This window comes from Uloborus diversus, chromosome 8 (genome assembly GCF_026930045.1).
Source record: "Uloborus diversus isolate 005 chromosome 8, Udiv.v.3.1, whole genome shotgun sequence".
Taxonomy (NCBI): Eukaryota; Metazoa; Arthropoda; class Arachnida; order Araneae; family Uloboridae; genus Uloborus; species Uloborus diversus.
In genome coordinates, this window is record NC_072738.1 from 125,628,482 (window position 1) to 125,644,738 (window position 16,257).

At 36.6% G+C, this 16,257-nt stretch overlaps 1 protein-coding gene across 2 annotated transcripts in view; it reads left to right on the plus strand.

Moving 5' to 3' along the window:
- Nucleotides 1–16,257, plus strand: part of LOC129227219 (uncharacterized) — a 69,463-nt gene that overhangs the window by 4,734 nt on the left and 48,472 nt on the right. Inside the window, exon 1 of one of the 2 annotated variants that reach the window (XM_054861724.1) lies at nucleotides 16,055–16,174. The exons of the other annotated variant lie outside the window; for it this stretch is intronic. Coding sequence (XP_054717699.1) covers nucleotides 16,152–16,174 — 23 coding nt within the window. The 5' untranslated portion in view covers nucleotides 16,055–16,151. Of the gene's footprint in view, nucleotides 1–16,054; nucleotides 16,175–16,257 lie in introns of those variants that run through there. 2 annotated transcript variants of the gene reach the window in all.

A 16,257-nucleotide genomic window follows, 5' to 3' on the forward strand; every position in this document is an offset into this window, starting at 1 on the left:
TCGTGATTGCTCAAAAAGAAAAAAATCAAAAACCTATAAAACTAAACCAACCCATTGTTCTTTTTGAACACACACACAAAAAAAAGTTTTTACCCATTTTTCACAAATGAATATAATTACAAAACAGACGATATCTTATTCTGAGGGGTAATCTTCATTTTTTTTTGAGCAATCACAATGCTTATTGTTCTCATTTGACTGTTTTGAATTCCTATGATTTTATTTTCCCACCACCTCCCTCTGCAGCACCACCGTCGGCCGGCCACACGATGCTGCTCCTCTTGCGAAAACCGTCTCCAGGTTGCGTCCATATCCAACATACACGCGCATACATACACAACTACACACACACACCCACACAAACACATACGCTACTACACACACACACACATACACACACATTCCCATACACTCATGCCTGGATATAAACACAAAAGCCTACATAGATACACATACTCGTAATTGCGAAAAACATAACACACATACGTATGCATACCTATACACACACATACCCACGCACTCATGCCTGAACACAAACACACAAGCCTACACACACACACTCGTGATTGCGAAAACATAATTTGAATTCAAGAAGTCAACATTCAAATTAATTTTATTTTATTTATTTATTTATTTATTTTTGAATTCTGCATGCTTTGATATTTACCTTTCTTCACAAAAATACCATCTGCCACGAATCAGAAGTTCAACTTCAATTTATTTCAATTTCGTGACCAGAAATCGAAGACGATGAAGATAAGCCTTATTTTAAAATAAGAAATCAACTTAAAATAAAGAAATAAGGGGTGTGGTTTAATTATCCCTCGAACTTCTGGTCAAGTTCACATTGTGCATCTTTTAAGGGCTTTAACATGCAGCAAAAATCGAAAAAAATGACATTTTCCGATGATATACTACTCTCAAATTTATGATTCTTTCAAAATTGAAATAAAAATCTTGGAATAATTTTCTCTGGACGAAAGGTACCATATGAGGCAGTGAAAAGCAAAGAGATGTAAGTGACAAAATTAAAAATTTGGAGATACCCCGTACAATTGGTAGGTGAACCTCTCCTCTGTCTTGGAGCAAGAGATAGTACTAGTAGTCCTGTTAGGTGCTGTTATACAGGTAGGCTTTTATAGAAGAACATTCTATAGAAGTCTACCTAGATCCTTACTTTCAAATGCGTTTTACTCAAAACTTGAAAATGTCCTCTGACATCCCCTTTGCTTCTCACTGCCTCATATGTTCTATTCTGAACCCCTGGCAACGCGTATACAAAATTTTATGACGATCGGTTGAGTAGTTAAGGCGTGAAAACATAAACAAACAAACTCACTTTCACATTTATAATATTAGTAATGATAGTTCAACAATTATAAGGTTTTTAAAAGTCAACTAACTTTTCAGTTTTCAGTCAACCCATATATGTTCGTGCTTGTAAGTTTTTTTTTTACAAAAAATATGGGGTGCCAAATGAGTTTTTGCATCCATGCCCCTTGATTGAAAAGTCCTCCTCTGCGTGGGGATTGTGTGGGGAAGTTACAGTATTGGGACCTAGAAGGGAAGTAGGATGAAAAATGTGAGATCAAAACTTATTTTTATACAACTAGGGATGCCCATACCCTAAAGATGGTAATGTATCTCCCTCAAATGTTACAGAGCATTTCCCAAGAGCGAGACCCAGCAAAAAGAGACTAACCCCACCTCCTTAAAAATAGGAGGAGAGGCAAAATGACAACATTAAGCTGAAAAAAAAAAAAAAAAAACTTTTGAATTCTGAAATTTTGAATTCAAATTATGTTTTTCGCAATCACGAGTTGCGAAATTGGTTACTAGCCCACTCGCTTGTTTCTAGAAACGGTTCATGTCCCTCCTCTTAGGCGGTTACGTGTGTATAGTTGTGTATGTGTAGGCTTGTGTGTGTGCGTAGACCTGTGTGTATGTACGTTGGCGTGTGTGTATGTGTGTAAAGGCGCGTGTGTGGATGTGTGTGAGAGTGTACGAGCGTGCGTGTGTGTAGGAGATGGACGCTACCGACCAGGAGCAGCGACTACCGGGAGGAGCTGCGCCTGGGGGGCAGAGGACGGTGGGGTTGAAAAAGGGAAAAAAACATCAAGGATGGTCAAATAAAAACAATTAGCGATCGTGATTGCTCAAAAAAAATAATAATAATAATTGATTTGAATGCTGACACTTTGAATTCAAATTATGTTTTTCGCAATCATGAGTTGAGACAGGACCCTACTCATTGGAGTTACTGTTTCTAGAAACGGCTCCTGTCCCTCTAAGCCTGCCCCTCCTCCTGGGCGGTTACGTGTGTACAGTTGTGCGTGTTGTGTAGGCTCGTATGTGTGCGTAGACCTGTGTGTATGCACGTAGGCGTGTGAGTATGTGTGTAAAGGCGTGCTTGTGTGAGTGTGTAAGTGTGTAAAGGCGTGATTGTGTGAGTGTGTGTATGCGTGCGTGTGTGTAGGACATGGAAGTTATCCCTCAGAAGAAGCAGATTCCGGGGGACAGTGCGCCTGCCGAGGCCGGTGGGCGGTGGTGCTGCTGCAGAGGCCCCTTGTCCATGTTGAAAAAGGAACCAAACATCAAAGATGGTCAAGTGAGAACAATAAGCAATCGTGATTGCTCAAAAAAATTCCCGCTTTAGGATGTGAGTTAAAATTTTGAAACTTATACCTACGACTTCTTTACCGTAATGACGTGCCGTTAGACGTAATGCCCCACTACCTTCTTGGGCTCCTTGCTATTTACAAGCTTGACAACAATGGATGGGTACCAAAGACGTAGCAAGAAATTCCTGAAGAGGACTCTCCTACCAAAAAATTCCGAACTATGATACTTGTAACTGACAATTGTTAATAGAAACAAACATAATTTGATTTTGATTGTACACATACAATGGATATACATACTATTTATCCAACCACAAAAAACCTCTTTTTAACAAAAAGGGTAGACCTTAATTTTCATTAAAGGAATCTAATTTTGAGCAATAAGGGAGGAGTCCGGATCTGTGCATCCCCCTATCCTTCGCTACGGAAGCGCACCATTGATTTCGGAGGAGGGCTATGAGTAGGCTTGCCAGATTTCTGAAATGTTCAACTGGGACACCAAAATCCCCCCCCCCCAGCGTCGCAAGTATTCAAAAGAGTACACATATATAGGTTGGTTTTTAGAATATTTTAGAGTGTAGTTCATTCTCAATGCTATGAGTAAATGATTTTTTTTCTTTTCTTATCCTAAACCAGGGATAGTAACAAATGACACAAGCAGATAAATTTAAACCATTTTATTTCCTACATATTAATATTTATTAATTACTTTAGCAAGCAGAACACTTTGAATGAGGAATAAAATTTGAACAATGTATACATATACTTTTCATTGGCTACGACTTTTTTTAGTATTAATCTTGTTGTAAAAATTCTCACAAGCTAATCCGATATTAATTTTACATAGTCAATTTTTCAAATGAAGAAATAGTTATCTTAAATATTCCTTCACAGTGAAATATTTTTAGCCTTTTTTGATAATCTGTAATCAAATTTATCTTTTACCGGGACGTGAAGTAAACCGGCCGGGACGTCAGGATTTTGTCTGAAAACCGAGAGTGTACCGGTCAAACCGGGACGTCTGGCAAGCCCAGAGTGACCCTAGTGTATATACTCGGAATCTTTAGAAAATAAATTTAATGAATAAAAAATTGCAATGTACTTCCCGCCATCTCAGTGGCAGGTGTACGCGTTTTGGCATTCTTTCTGAAAAAAGAACGTCTGGCTGTGATATTAAACACATTCCGTCTAGTCGCTACTCCACCGAGATATGTTCTAGGAAATGTCTTTCGTCGGTGAATCGGCTGAAAGTTTATACTGTTGTTACTTTAGGGGTTTCTCTTTTTCTCTGAACTATATCTGAATCTTGACGTTGCCTCCCACGCTCGTCACGTGATTCCGTGACGTCACTCGCGGCGTCGAAAATAACCTGCCATATTACAGCCCCTTAAATGCCTAATTTTTTTCCAAGCCCAAAAATATCGTTTCGTTTCCGTGGATTGCCACATCAGTTTGAAATTTTTGACATGTTATGATATTCCCTGCTCTTTGACTGTGAAATAAAGTGTTATATTTTACTACCATCGTATTTTAAGAAGTACGCATTAGATTTGGAAGAAACGATTTGAAATTGATTTTGGAAATCAGATAGAGCGAAAGAGATGAACGCATTTTTCATTCAAGTACCATGGATGCAGTTAATCTTAAATTTCAAATTCAAAGATTGTATTTCGGACTTCATGCCAACTTTTCACCCCCAATTAAAAAAATTCCACTCAAAACAACCCGCCTAAAAATTTAAATATCGCAGTGTACGCAATGACCCCCCCCCCCCCCCCAGGTGGTTACGCCTGAATTATACAAAAAAAAAAAAGAAAGAAAGAAAGAAAGAAAACACTCCGACATATGTATATACACTGATTTCTCAATATCAGGAGCCTTTGACAAAACCAGCCCGACTATGCGTCAGCAGTCCTGTGACTCGGAGATAAAATGACTCCGATTTTTACTTTGGGAATTTTAAAGCCTTCGACTCCCGACTCCGACACCATTACCCCATAACCAATCCGTCCCTGTTGTCCTGCGTTTTTCCACCTTTTAGTGGGCGTAAAAAATGGTGTTATAAAAGCTTGAAAATGATTTAATAATCAGTCACTAGTTCACACACCCTACCAGGGTTAAGAGCACAGAACACTCCTTTAGAGTCTATTTTGGGAATTGTTGATTTGTAGCAAAAGGTTGCATAATTTTTACCATAGTGAAAACTAGCTTTTATTCAAAACAAAAGTACTGCCAAAAAATAGCCTTGCATTGTTATTTCTTTACCCTGAACAATTACCGTTTTGTTCAGCATTTGCTGCACCATTGTTGTTTTTCTTTTTACTCTTTTATTCATCTTGATTAAGAGCTCGTTTGGAATTAGGAAGCTGGCAAGATTCATCAGTCAACTTCTATGTGGTATGCGTTAAACGGCATTGGCATTCTAAAAGAGTCGAAGGTCTTAACAGAGAATGCAAACAAAAAACAATAAAATGTCATTGTCAACAATTTTCTGCCGATGAATGTTTTGAATTAGCTAATGATGATTTCTTGAACGTGTAGTTAAAATAGAATGCAGTCATTGACTTTTGCAAAAGATTTAATTCATAAATTAATCGTAGCGATAGATGCAAGAAATATATCTATAACATTTAAATAGATCTCATTTTAATACACCAATATAAATGTACAGCACTAGTTGTCTGCTTTGGGCTTCCTACTATTTCATACTTAAAATTAATACGAGGCGGACATGTAATGTGGAAATTGAGGCAGAAGTTAGGGGCACAACTGGTTTTATGTATGTAAAATTTCAAATCACGAAAATAAATAAATAAATAAATAAATAAAATCCGAAAGTACTTGCGTTAGTATCTTTGAAAAACTATACAATTCTCCCAAAGAAAATTGTGATTATTCCACATGAGGTCAATATTGGAAAGTCTCATCACAAGGAAATACATACTAGTTTTTCAGTTTCAACGACTTCTAGAGTTTTCAACAGTATAAAATAAAAAAACCTCACATTTTTGACAAATTTTACACCATCTTGAAGCTGAGAAAAAAGTGCTTAAGATGAAAGCTGTTGGAAAATTATGCGATTAACAGAACTGGAACTATCACCGTTATTTATTTTCTACAAACACAAATTTCAAGTATATAGGGAGGGTCAGTTCGGGTAAAAGGAAGCATGGGGTAAATGGATATAAATTCTATTACCACACTTGTGGTCGTTTTAGAAACGAAACTCTTGGTGAGTGAAGATGATGTAATACATAAAGGATTAGATTCTAAGAGTGCCGCTTGTTTTTCAACAATTGTTAAGGCATCATCGTTGTTTGGAGAAGACAACTGAAAAGAGTTTTTTATTTTTTTTCTTTTAGTTCAGTGATCTTACATTTTCCTCTCCAGCAGGTCTACAAATGCGAAGTCGCTGGTTCTAAACTTTAGTCATAAATTTCTTTTTTCTTATTATTTCTAACGTTCAATTCAGTTGTTAATATCTACCCCATACATTCCTTACTCCGAGGTAAATGGAAGCAACAAAGTTTTTCTTTCTTTCTTTTTTCATTTTTGAAGATTAAACTTTGATTTAAATTTCCTTTTTTTGTATGTTTTACATAAATTCAGCGCATAATATAATTTTCGTATGCCTTTTCTTGTAAAATGATTCCAGGTTGCATTTGGAGGATTCAGCAGATCGCATGCGACCAACGGGTTACAGTAGTTAATGCAAAACTTCTTAATGTTCTGAAGTGATTGTGTATAGAGCGATTATTTACCACACTCTCATGCGGAAAAATGGAGACGTTTCCATTTACCCCCAAATGTGTGGGGTGAAAGGAAATCCGACTTCATTCTCTAACAGGGCCATTTCACAGTTTTCTATCAAATGTCGAGTAAACACATTGTTTTATTTTGAGTTTATGTGTTGGTAGGATTAACTCGGAATAAAATTTTGCGCTAATCAAACTGTAAATAAAATAGTTTTGGCAAAAAAAAAAAGTTGTGCTTCGTGCTCGATATTTGGACAAAATACTGTGAAATGGCCCAACAAACAGTGAGAAAGTCTTAATTTTTCGTACCCAGTTATTCTTAGAGAGTGGCTTCTTGGACACAATGCGCAACATTTTATGTCACAATTCATCTAATAAAGAAAGGAGGCAGAATCTAAAGCTGAAACATTGAAATTCTGTCTCCGTTTTCCCCAACTAACAAGTTTCAGAAACATTTGTCTATTTGCAATTTACTCTCCCGTTACGATATCGCTTAGCTACCGGCCCCTATTCGTTCGATGAGTAAAACTTTCAGCTACTTAAAGGAAATTCACCTGCAAACTTATGTATACCTTTAAAAATGATTCCTTTATCAACAATTATTTTTATGGATAAGTTTCATACTAATTTTAAGAACTGTCCGTGCGTACTAATTTTACATTATTAAAAGAATGTAAATGAAGCATTTAGCAGTTACGTAGAGGAACATTGATCCACAATTTCTCTATTATAAACTGCCACACTCAAATTTTAATAATGCAACTAGGGGACGAGGCCTTTGCTATTTTCGTTCTTTAAACTCCCAGGGACGTGCACAAAAATTTTATTGCCCATCAGGAGCATTTTTACGAGCCCCCTTCCATATAGTTTAGCCCTAGGTCCCTACATATATCACCCGTCATTTTAAAAATCTCGGACCCAAGACAACAGGTGTCCCTTCTCTCCCCCCCCCCCCCACTGTGTACACCCCTACAACCCCAGTTAGTAAAAATGTAATAAAAGCCATTCTTTACGCTTACCTGATTTTTTTAGTTTTTATTTCATTTTCATGGATAACGCCCTCAGTATTTGCCATGGGGTGCCACTGGTAAAAAGGAGCGTTTACTTTATTTAATTAATTTTCCTCTTTCCATTGTCAATTTACATAAATCATGCCTTTAGTTGGTTTGGGGTCAAAATGTCGCCACCGAAATGTCGCGGGACAAAATGTCGCGGCCAAAATGTCGCCGGGCCAAAATGTCGCCGGGCCAAAATGTCGCCGGGCCAAAATGTCGCCTGTCCAAAATGTCGCCTGTCCAAAATGTCGCCTGTCCAAAATGTCGCCTGTCCAAAATGTCGCTGGTCCAAAATGTCGCTGGTCCAAAATGTCGCCGGGCCAAAATGTCGCCGGGCCAAAATGTCGCCGGTCCAAAATGTCGCCGGTCCAAAATGTCGCCGGTCCAAAATGTCGCCGGGCCAAAATGTCGCCGGGCCAAAATGTCGCCGGGCCAAAATGTCGTCGGTCCAAAATGTCGTCGGTCCAAAATGTCGTCGGTCCAAAATGTCGCCGGCCCAAAATGTCGCCGGCCCAAAATGTCGCCGGCCCAAAACGTCGCCGGTCCAAAATATTGCCGATCCAAAATGTCGCAGGTCCAAAATGTCGCCGGGCTAAAACGTCGCCTGTCCAAAATGTCGTCGAGCCAAAATGTCGCCGGGCCAAAATGTCGCCTGTCCAAAATGTTGTAGATCCAAAATTCGTTTATTCAGTTGGTAAGAAAAATTTAAATGTACAAAAATGATGTTTAACACCAAATTTGCAGAATAAATGGTTACTGCCTTTAATGAATGTCTCCGTTAAAAATGGGACTGGACTAACTGAGTTTCATGAAAAATTCTAAAAAGATTATTCCGTTTTGATTCTTAACTCGCTGCTGTTTTTCAGCAAACAAATAGAATACAAGCGTTACATTATCTTATTTCTTGTGACTCGCTAACTGTAAAACGTTCTGACGGCGTTCAGTTCTGATGTTCGCTAAATTATTTTAAACTTGTCTTCAAGAATAGTGTGCGTTTGTATGTGACCGATTTTTTGGGGACATTCTACGTCAAAACCTGTAGTAAGAATTCGAACGATATCCGCAAGTACCCATATATGATTTAGGGCTGCGTGGTTTTTTGCGTCAATTCGTTCAAGATAGTGGAGTAACTGAACGTTTTCATCGACATGCGTGACTGTCATTGCTCAAAAAATGATGAACGGAATCAAATAAAATGTTAGGAAGCAGCAGGGGGACAGATTTTGGGCTCAATAACACCAGAGGGTGGAGCAATCGAATGTCTTTTCCTTTCTTTTTTATTATCTGTGATTGATATATCTCAAAAAGTAATACAGTAGACCCTCGTTTTCAGCGGGTTTATTTTACGCGGTTTCGATTATACGCGGTTGAAGATTTGACACCTTTATTTTATTTACGCAGATGAGTTTCGGTTTTACGCAGATGCGGCAATGAAAACAGGTAACATTTTCCTCTCTTCCAAAACCCAAGCTCCTAAAGATTGCAGATTACACGTAACTAACTGCATTTTGTCTTGCTAATAATCGAACTTGGGTCCTTGGAGACATTTTATGCGATTGGTTCCAGAGCTTTTTCCATCAGAAGTAAAGTGATTAAACTCACACAGTTCAGAACTCACTGGAAGAAGAGCTTTTAGGAGTGACAGAGGTCAAAACCAACGCGGATACCGACTCCGGTGACACACAACCAAAAACGCTAGCATTGAAAATTTTCGAATCATCCGTAGACAATAGGAATGATCTTTCTGATTTGTTAGTGAAAGAAGATTCTATCATGGAAATGACGCAAGTGATCATGGATGAGTTAATGCTAAGCAAAGAATTGGAGGAAAAATTCTTAATGACTACCAAAAAACTATCATAGTCAGCTCTTCTTCATAAACAGAACACGAAATTAGTTTGTTTTCTTTATGCATATTGTGCATAAAAATTGATATAAGTACACATTAAACTTATTATACAATTAGTCATCACTAGAATGAAGTATTTTTTTTAATCTACGGAACCTAATTCCTATTTTGACACTAATATTAGGTCTCAATTTACGCGGTTTCGATTTACGCAGCATTTCCGTGGAACATAACCCCCGCGTAAAACGAGGGTCTACTGTACAAGGGTTAAGACAAAATTTGGTCTACAGGTATATCTTAAAGGGCGAGTTGCTCATTTATTTTTGGCTTCAGTCATCCCAAAAGGATGGATCACAGAATAGTTTTTATCGTTTTATGTGACTGCTATATCTCAAGAAGTAATGCGAGGATTCATACAAAAATGTAGTATACAAGTGAAATTAAACGAAAACAAGCCTTATTTTCGTTCTAAGTTGAGTTTCGTAATCGTTTACGTGAGTCAGTGTAATTAAATAAACAATGAAAATAAACTGAATTTATATATGAGAGGTTGAGCATGATATCAATAAAATCTAAATTAGCCGTGTATTCCTCTCATTTTTGTAGCACTTTAACTAGCGTGAGTGTTAAATAAAAACTGAGTTTGCATTCTTATATAATTTGCGTAGTAAAAATTCACTAATTAAAACAGCAATTTTTTCTGAGAGAGAAAAACTTATTTGTTTATTATTATTATTATCAATATTCTTTTCTTTCTGAATTACCAACCTATATTGAGCTGGAACTATTACTTTTTGAAACTCATTTTAAAAATAAGTCTAGGTCAAAATTGATCTGAATAATCTCATTGATATCAGTTATTTCACCCTACATTATGAAATTTTTTCTTTTCTATTTAAAATTGGAAAATGTGATTAGCTGACAAGCGCTACTTCGCATGCATGAAAGTATCCTCTTGAAAACCTTCAATAAAATAGCTGTTCTGAAATTGTCCCTTGATGTTCCATCGAATACATAAATTTCATGAATGTTGAGAATTGAAAATATTTGTCATCGCGTAGAGTCGTTTTTCAAAAATCTGAGTGAAAGATACCTGTTTTAGCAGTTACGGGTTTCATTGATTTCAAAAGATTTGACGGTGAACATTTCGACGTAATTTCAGAATTTTACTCATAAGAGATGGGAGTTCCCACGGCAGTTTTGATCTTACTTTAACCAACGTATATCTCACAGAAAACGTAGTTTTTTTTTTTTTTACAGTTCTTAGGGTAATGTTGATAAATCTATGAGAAAATTAAATTTCATTAAGATACTTTTCTACTTTATTTCCACCCTGGCCCGTGATTTCGAATTTTTCCAGTGAAAGGGGAGAGGGAGGATAACGGGCGTATGTATAACCAATGCAAATTTCATAGGATTGCTATAAAAACCACTCCCACTTGTATATTAAAAAAAATTCAAAGTCGAGGGCCATTCCGCCTGATCCCCTAAATGACTGACCTGTCGCTACCGTAATAATATGCTAGAGTGAAGGAGTTATTTGTTTTTACTTCATTACGCCAAAAAATACAAACCGCCTATTCTCTTGCCATATTCAAATTGCGCCTCACTATTCTTTCATTCGCGTTTAGAACAGTTTAGTTTTACTTCCATGCCAATTTTTTGTCTGAATCCTTGCGTTACATCTTGATCCTTTATGTTACATCTTGAGTGTTATTATTAATCAGGTTAAACGAGAAAGAGAATTCCGTTGCAGCAGCCTTTCACATGTTTACGTTTGTAATAGTATACAGAAAAACGTATGTTTTTCTGAAAACTATTAATTTTCTGGAATTAATCTGATGTTTACGAATTAAGACAGGAGAAAACGTTTGGAATTTTTGAAGGAGCTTACTTTGAAAGGCAATTAATATTCTTTCGCAACTTTTATGCTGGAAAGCATCGACGTACATTTAAATTTTTCGTACAAATTGAACTAGCGAATTTTAGGCCGGCGACATTTTGGACCGGCGACATTTTGGACCGGCGACATTTTGGACCGGCGACATTTTGGACTGGCGACATTTTGGGCCGGCGACATTTTGGGACGGCGACATTTTGGACTGGCGACATTTTGGACCGGCGACATTTTGGACTGGCGACATTTTGGACTGGCGACATTTCGGGCCGGCGACATTTCGGGCCGGCGACATTGTGGACCGGCGACATTTTGGACTGGCGACATTTTGGGTCGGCGACATTTTGGCCACGACATTTTGTCCCGCGACATTTTGGCCGCGACATTTTGGGCGTATACCCTTTAGTTTTGTCAAAAACATTGCCTCTTCCATGGCTAACAAACTCTTTGAGGAAAAAAATTCTCCAAATTCATGACCATCCGTTATCACAAGTTGATAATGACCTCGGCCGTCTAAACCCGATTGCGCTGAGTAATTCAATATTGCTAGCAGTGACGAAGTTCAAAAGCATTCAATGTTAAAAGATCATTCATGGCAACTATAGTAAACGAAAGAGATCTTTCATGGTTGTTCTCTCGCTATCAACTTCAGTTAAAATTAATCGTTTACGGAAAGCTATTAGGTCAATCATTTAGATGATAAAAAGTTACCTTTTATTGAAGGAAATAGCTATTGATATTTTAAAGGAACTTCTCATGTTTGAAGCAGATGGATATTTAATGTCTTTATGCTTGAAATTTACATGATTATGTGTTGCATCTGAAATGCAAAATGATTTAAATTTGTAAACAACAATATTTCATTTAATTCCATAAACATTTGACCAAAAACTTACTTCATACATTAAAACCACGCGAAAAAACTAAAATATAGTGTTAGTGAAGGGGAAATTAATGATAGTAGATCGGTGTAAATTGTTCGGCGTAAAGAGAAAAATGTCTTGTCTTTTTTCCGAATACAGGTTTGAAACATTTACATTGTTTGAATTTTACTTGGTAGTAATAATTAAGGCAACAACTGAATGTAGGGTAGACCAACCATTTAATGAACACAGCTCGGTTTCTTTTTTTTTTTTTTTTAATTGCGAAAGATTTTCATAAATGATTGGCCATAGTAACTTACTTTTATACAGTTGAAAGACAACAAGTAAAAAAGAAAAGGAAATAATGGGGTTGTTTCCTTCAGTCAAAAGTACTACTTTTAGTCACTGAAATTGATAGAATAAGCAAAAAAAAAAAAAAAAAAAACAGACCTAGAAAATGTTTTTATTTTCCCAACAGTTTTTCTTTAGTTTATTTTTTAAATGTCTGTCACAAATGATACATTTTGGCGCATCTTTCTACCACGGTTCCACGTTACGATAATCAAGAAGCGAATTAAAATTGCGCTCTACGCTTACTATCAACCATATGCCAATACACGTGAGTAAAGATGCGAATTAAAAATTTTGGTCTATGAATGGCAACACTGAATGGCATTTCATCATTTGTGATGTCATCGGGCAGAAACATAAACAATGAAAGCGCGCCGATTTAAGTATTTTTTTTAAATATTAAACTTAAACAAATTATTTAAAAAATGGTCATATCCCATGTTTTTAAGCATACTCTTTCAGAAAAAAATACTTTTAAAGTTTCGGAAACGACCCCATTGATCTCAGTGGCCAACTCCGACTCTAGCTCTGGATGAACTTTCCCTTCTTTGTATTGTAAATTATCTCACATACAATAAACTCTCGTTTATCCGCGGAATAGGGTGGCATGGTAACCACGGACGTGCGGATTCGCGGATAATCCGAAAATCAGGAAAAAAAGTTGCTAGAGTATGAAAATAGTGCTTTAAAAGATCAATAACACTCACTCACATTTAAACCACAGCTAAAACGGCAGTAAGTAGCGTCGGTATAAAAATCAGGTTTCAACTAGTCAGGTTTCAGTGACCTTAAAAGGTTTAATGTCGATGGAAAATAGGGGTAAGAAAGCAATAGGAATGTCCAAAAATAAATTTTGCGCTTGCTAAGTTAAAATGTGTGTCTGCTGTCAGTGGATCATCCCCGAAGAATTTTTTTTTCTTGAAAGTGTGAAAGGCCACGGATAATCCGTCTCGCGGATAATCGGAAATTTACTGTATGTAATACGTATCCAAGAATTGATGTTGCCTATACAATGGTGGCAAGACACAAAATTCGTCTAGTCCTCATTGGAAAAAAAAAATACTGAGCCGCAGCTTGAAACCGAGGACTGAGTGTTACAACTATATGTAACTACAAATTTGGCCAAGTAAAATGTTTCATTTTTGTTGAAAATATTTTTTTGAAAGAAGCCGTAAATGCATCTAATTTGAACTACAATTTCTAAATTTTATCTAACATATTTAAATCGAGCTTTCACATTCTCCAAAAATCGTGAAAAAACATGAATTTGTTCAGTTTTTCTCGAAGTAATATGAAAAAAAAATTAATTGTACCTGGTTGTAGCACTCACCACACTAAGCTTGCGTTCAACGAACCTCACCGGTCGACCGATAAGTAACCGGTTACAAACCGCAGCGTTCTATCATCTATCGGTTACCTCACCGGTTACCATTTTAAGCTGTTGATTGGAGCACGTGATTAACTAACCGGTCGCTACCGATCGAGCTCGTCGAACGTAAGCTAAATGTAAAAGGAAAGAACTATACGTAATTATAAAATTAGTAATAAGTAGCGAGTTTAAAGTATAAAATAGAAGATGAGAGAACGAAGTACATGCGAAATAGGAAACCAGGTTAATACTTTATTTAAAATGTTTTTATGATTATTATTTCTTAATTTTGTGTAGTTATATTACACTTAGGGATTTTTCCCTTCTGTTTAATGCCAATAGACGATGTAAGAACTTACCTTACATTACTTAAAATCTCTGTTCAATAACTCTTGCAAGAAACTCTCAATGTTATTTTTAAAAAGCAGTTTTATTACAACGAAGAAAAACTAACTCGCCACAATAATTCTTTAAATCACCCCAGAAAAGAATGAAAGCCTTCAACAACTCATGGCACACTCTCTTTTCAAATTCTAAAAATTAATAACAATTCAAACTATTTCCAAAACATGATCGCAGAATATAGCAAAATTGAGTATAAGCAGACAATAAATTAAAACTAGTATGTTGTGGCCATCACGAAACTTTCTTCTATATCTTTCTTGTGAATTCTGATCAATCCCTATGCTTGAAAAGAATGCAATATTCCCAGCAACAAAAAAAAAAAAAAAAAAAAAAAAAGACGACCGTCCGAATTCCTGAATTTCCGCAAAAGCAAAGCAAAGAACGACTTGAAAGTTATTTTAAAAGCCTTGCTTGAATTAATTAGATGTTTTATTTGTTAACAAACATAAAATGGCAACAGTTATTAATTTTAAATCATTGCGATAACATTTCCGATTATCTCCCGAAAATTAAAATCACGTGAAATAAGCAGACGACAGTATTGCAATTTATCTTTCTTATTGTTGCATTTATAAAGCTATTTTTATTAACACAAAAAAAAAATCAGAACCCCATGGAGCGATTGGCGCCAAAATTGAAACAACGCCTATTTACAAATAGATTCACATTTATTCCAAATTTCATCCAGAACGTAGCATTACTTCTTGAGAAATGGCACTCACAATGAAAAAAAAGAACATTCGATTGCGCCACCCCCTTTTCAGCTTTTGACACCAAAATAAAATCAGCTCTTATACCCACTAAGGTCTACTTGCCGATAAATTTTTCTTTCATTCCGTTCATTATTTCTTGAGATACAGCAGTCACAATTGACGACAAAAAACGTTCTATAGCTTAACCCCCGTTTGAGTTATTGCCACCAAAATTGAATCAGCACCTGTTTCTGTTAATGGCAACATATGGTCCAAATTTTGTTTGATTCCGCCAGTTACTTCCTGAGGAATAGCAAGCACGCGTAACTCAAAAAACGTCCCATTGCTCCACCCCCCTTGGAGGAATTCGCGCCAAAAACCAATGGGCACAAGTTCACATAGGAGCACATATGTGTACCAAATTTCGTTCGATTTCGTGCGGTAGTTTTTGCTGTAGAGCGGCCACAAAAAACTGGTCACAGACAGACGTGACACACACACATACACACACACATACACACACAGAGACAGACAGACATTTTCCAAAAATAGTCGAAATGGACTCAGCACACCTCAAAACGTTCGAATCCGTCGAAATTCGAAAATTTGCACGAATCCAATACTTTCTTCTATATATTAGATATAGAAGAAAGTAAAAACATGATTATATAACAGTTCTAGCTGTTGCCAAACATGATCGCAAAATATCACAAAATTAAATGTAAGCAGACGATAAATTTTAGAAAATATGATTATTGAAAAATTTTATTTTGGTTTCTATGTTTTAATTTTTTTTTTTAAATCCAATATTGCTTTTTGATAACAGACGATATTTTTCAGCATTATTTTAACTTTCAGCGTAGCAGTTAAAAATAGAAAAATTGCAGATCAAAGTACCCTGAAGACTAACATTAATTTTCTCTCATTGTTCTCGCATTAAGGTGAACGTTTTACTATCCATCGCGTCATATTTTCTAAATTCGTATATCTGTTTTCCTCCTTGTCACTCTCCGCCCCCTTTACAGAAATATGTTCACAATTAGTGAACCCGCGGGTTTAAACTTCGCCTTCCGACCGTTCTCTTCATTTTTGAATACCCGTACCGGTGCGTTTAACCTCTAAGTTATTGAGCAATAATAACACAGGCCCAAAATATCCTCACTCTCTCCTTGCGAGAAGTTCTTTTCTGTACCTAACTACGGCGTGAGGGGGTGCGCGGATTCTGTCTCTTTCTCCAACCCCGCGAACAGCTTCTCTGTGGCACTGATTTGCCTTATTACGACACGGAAACGATATGGATAGACCGTACGATGCAAGGTAGGTTATTTTTTAGGCGATGCTGTAATAACGTATCTAATATTGAAGGAAAGGGATGTAAGTGGACTTGTTAAAGTTTTGAG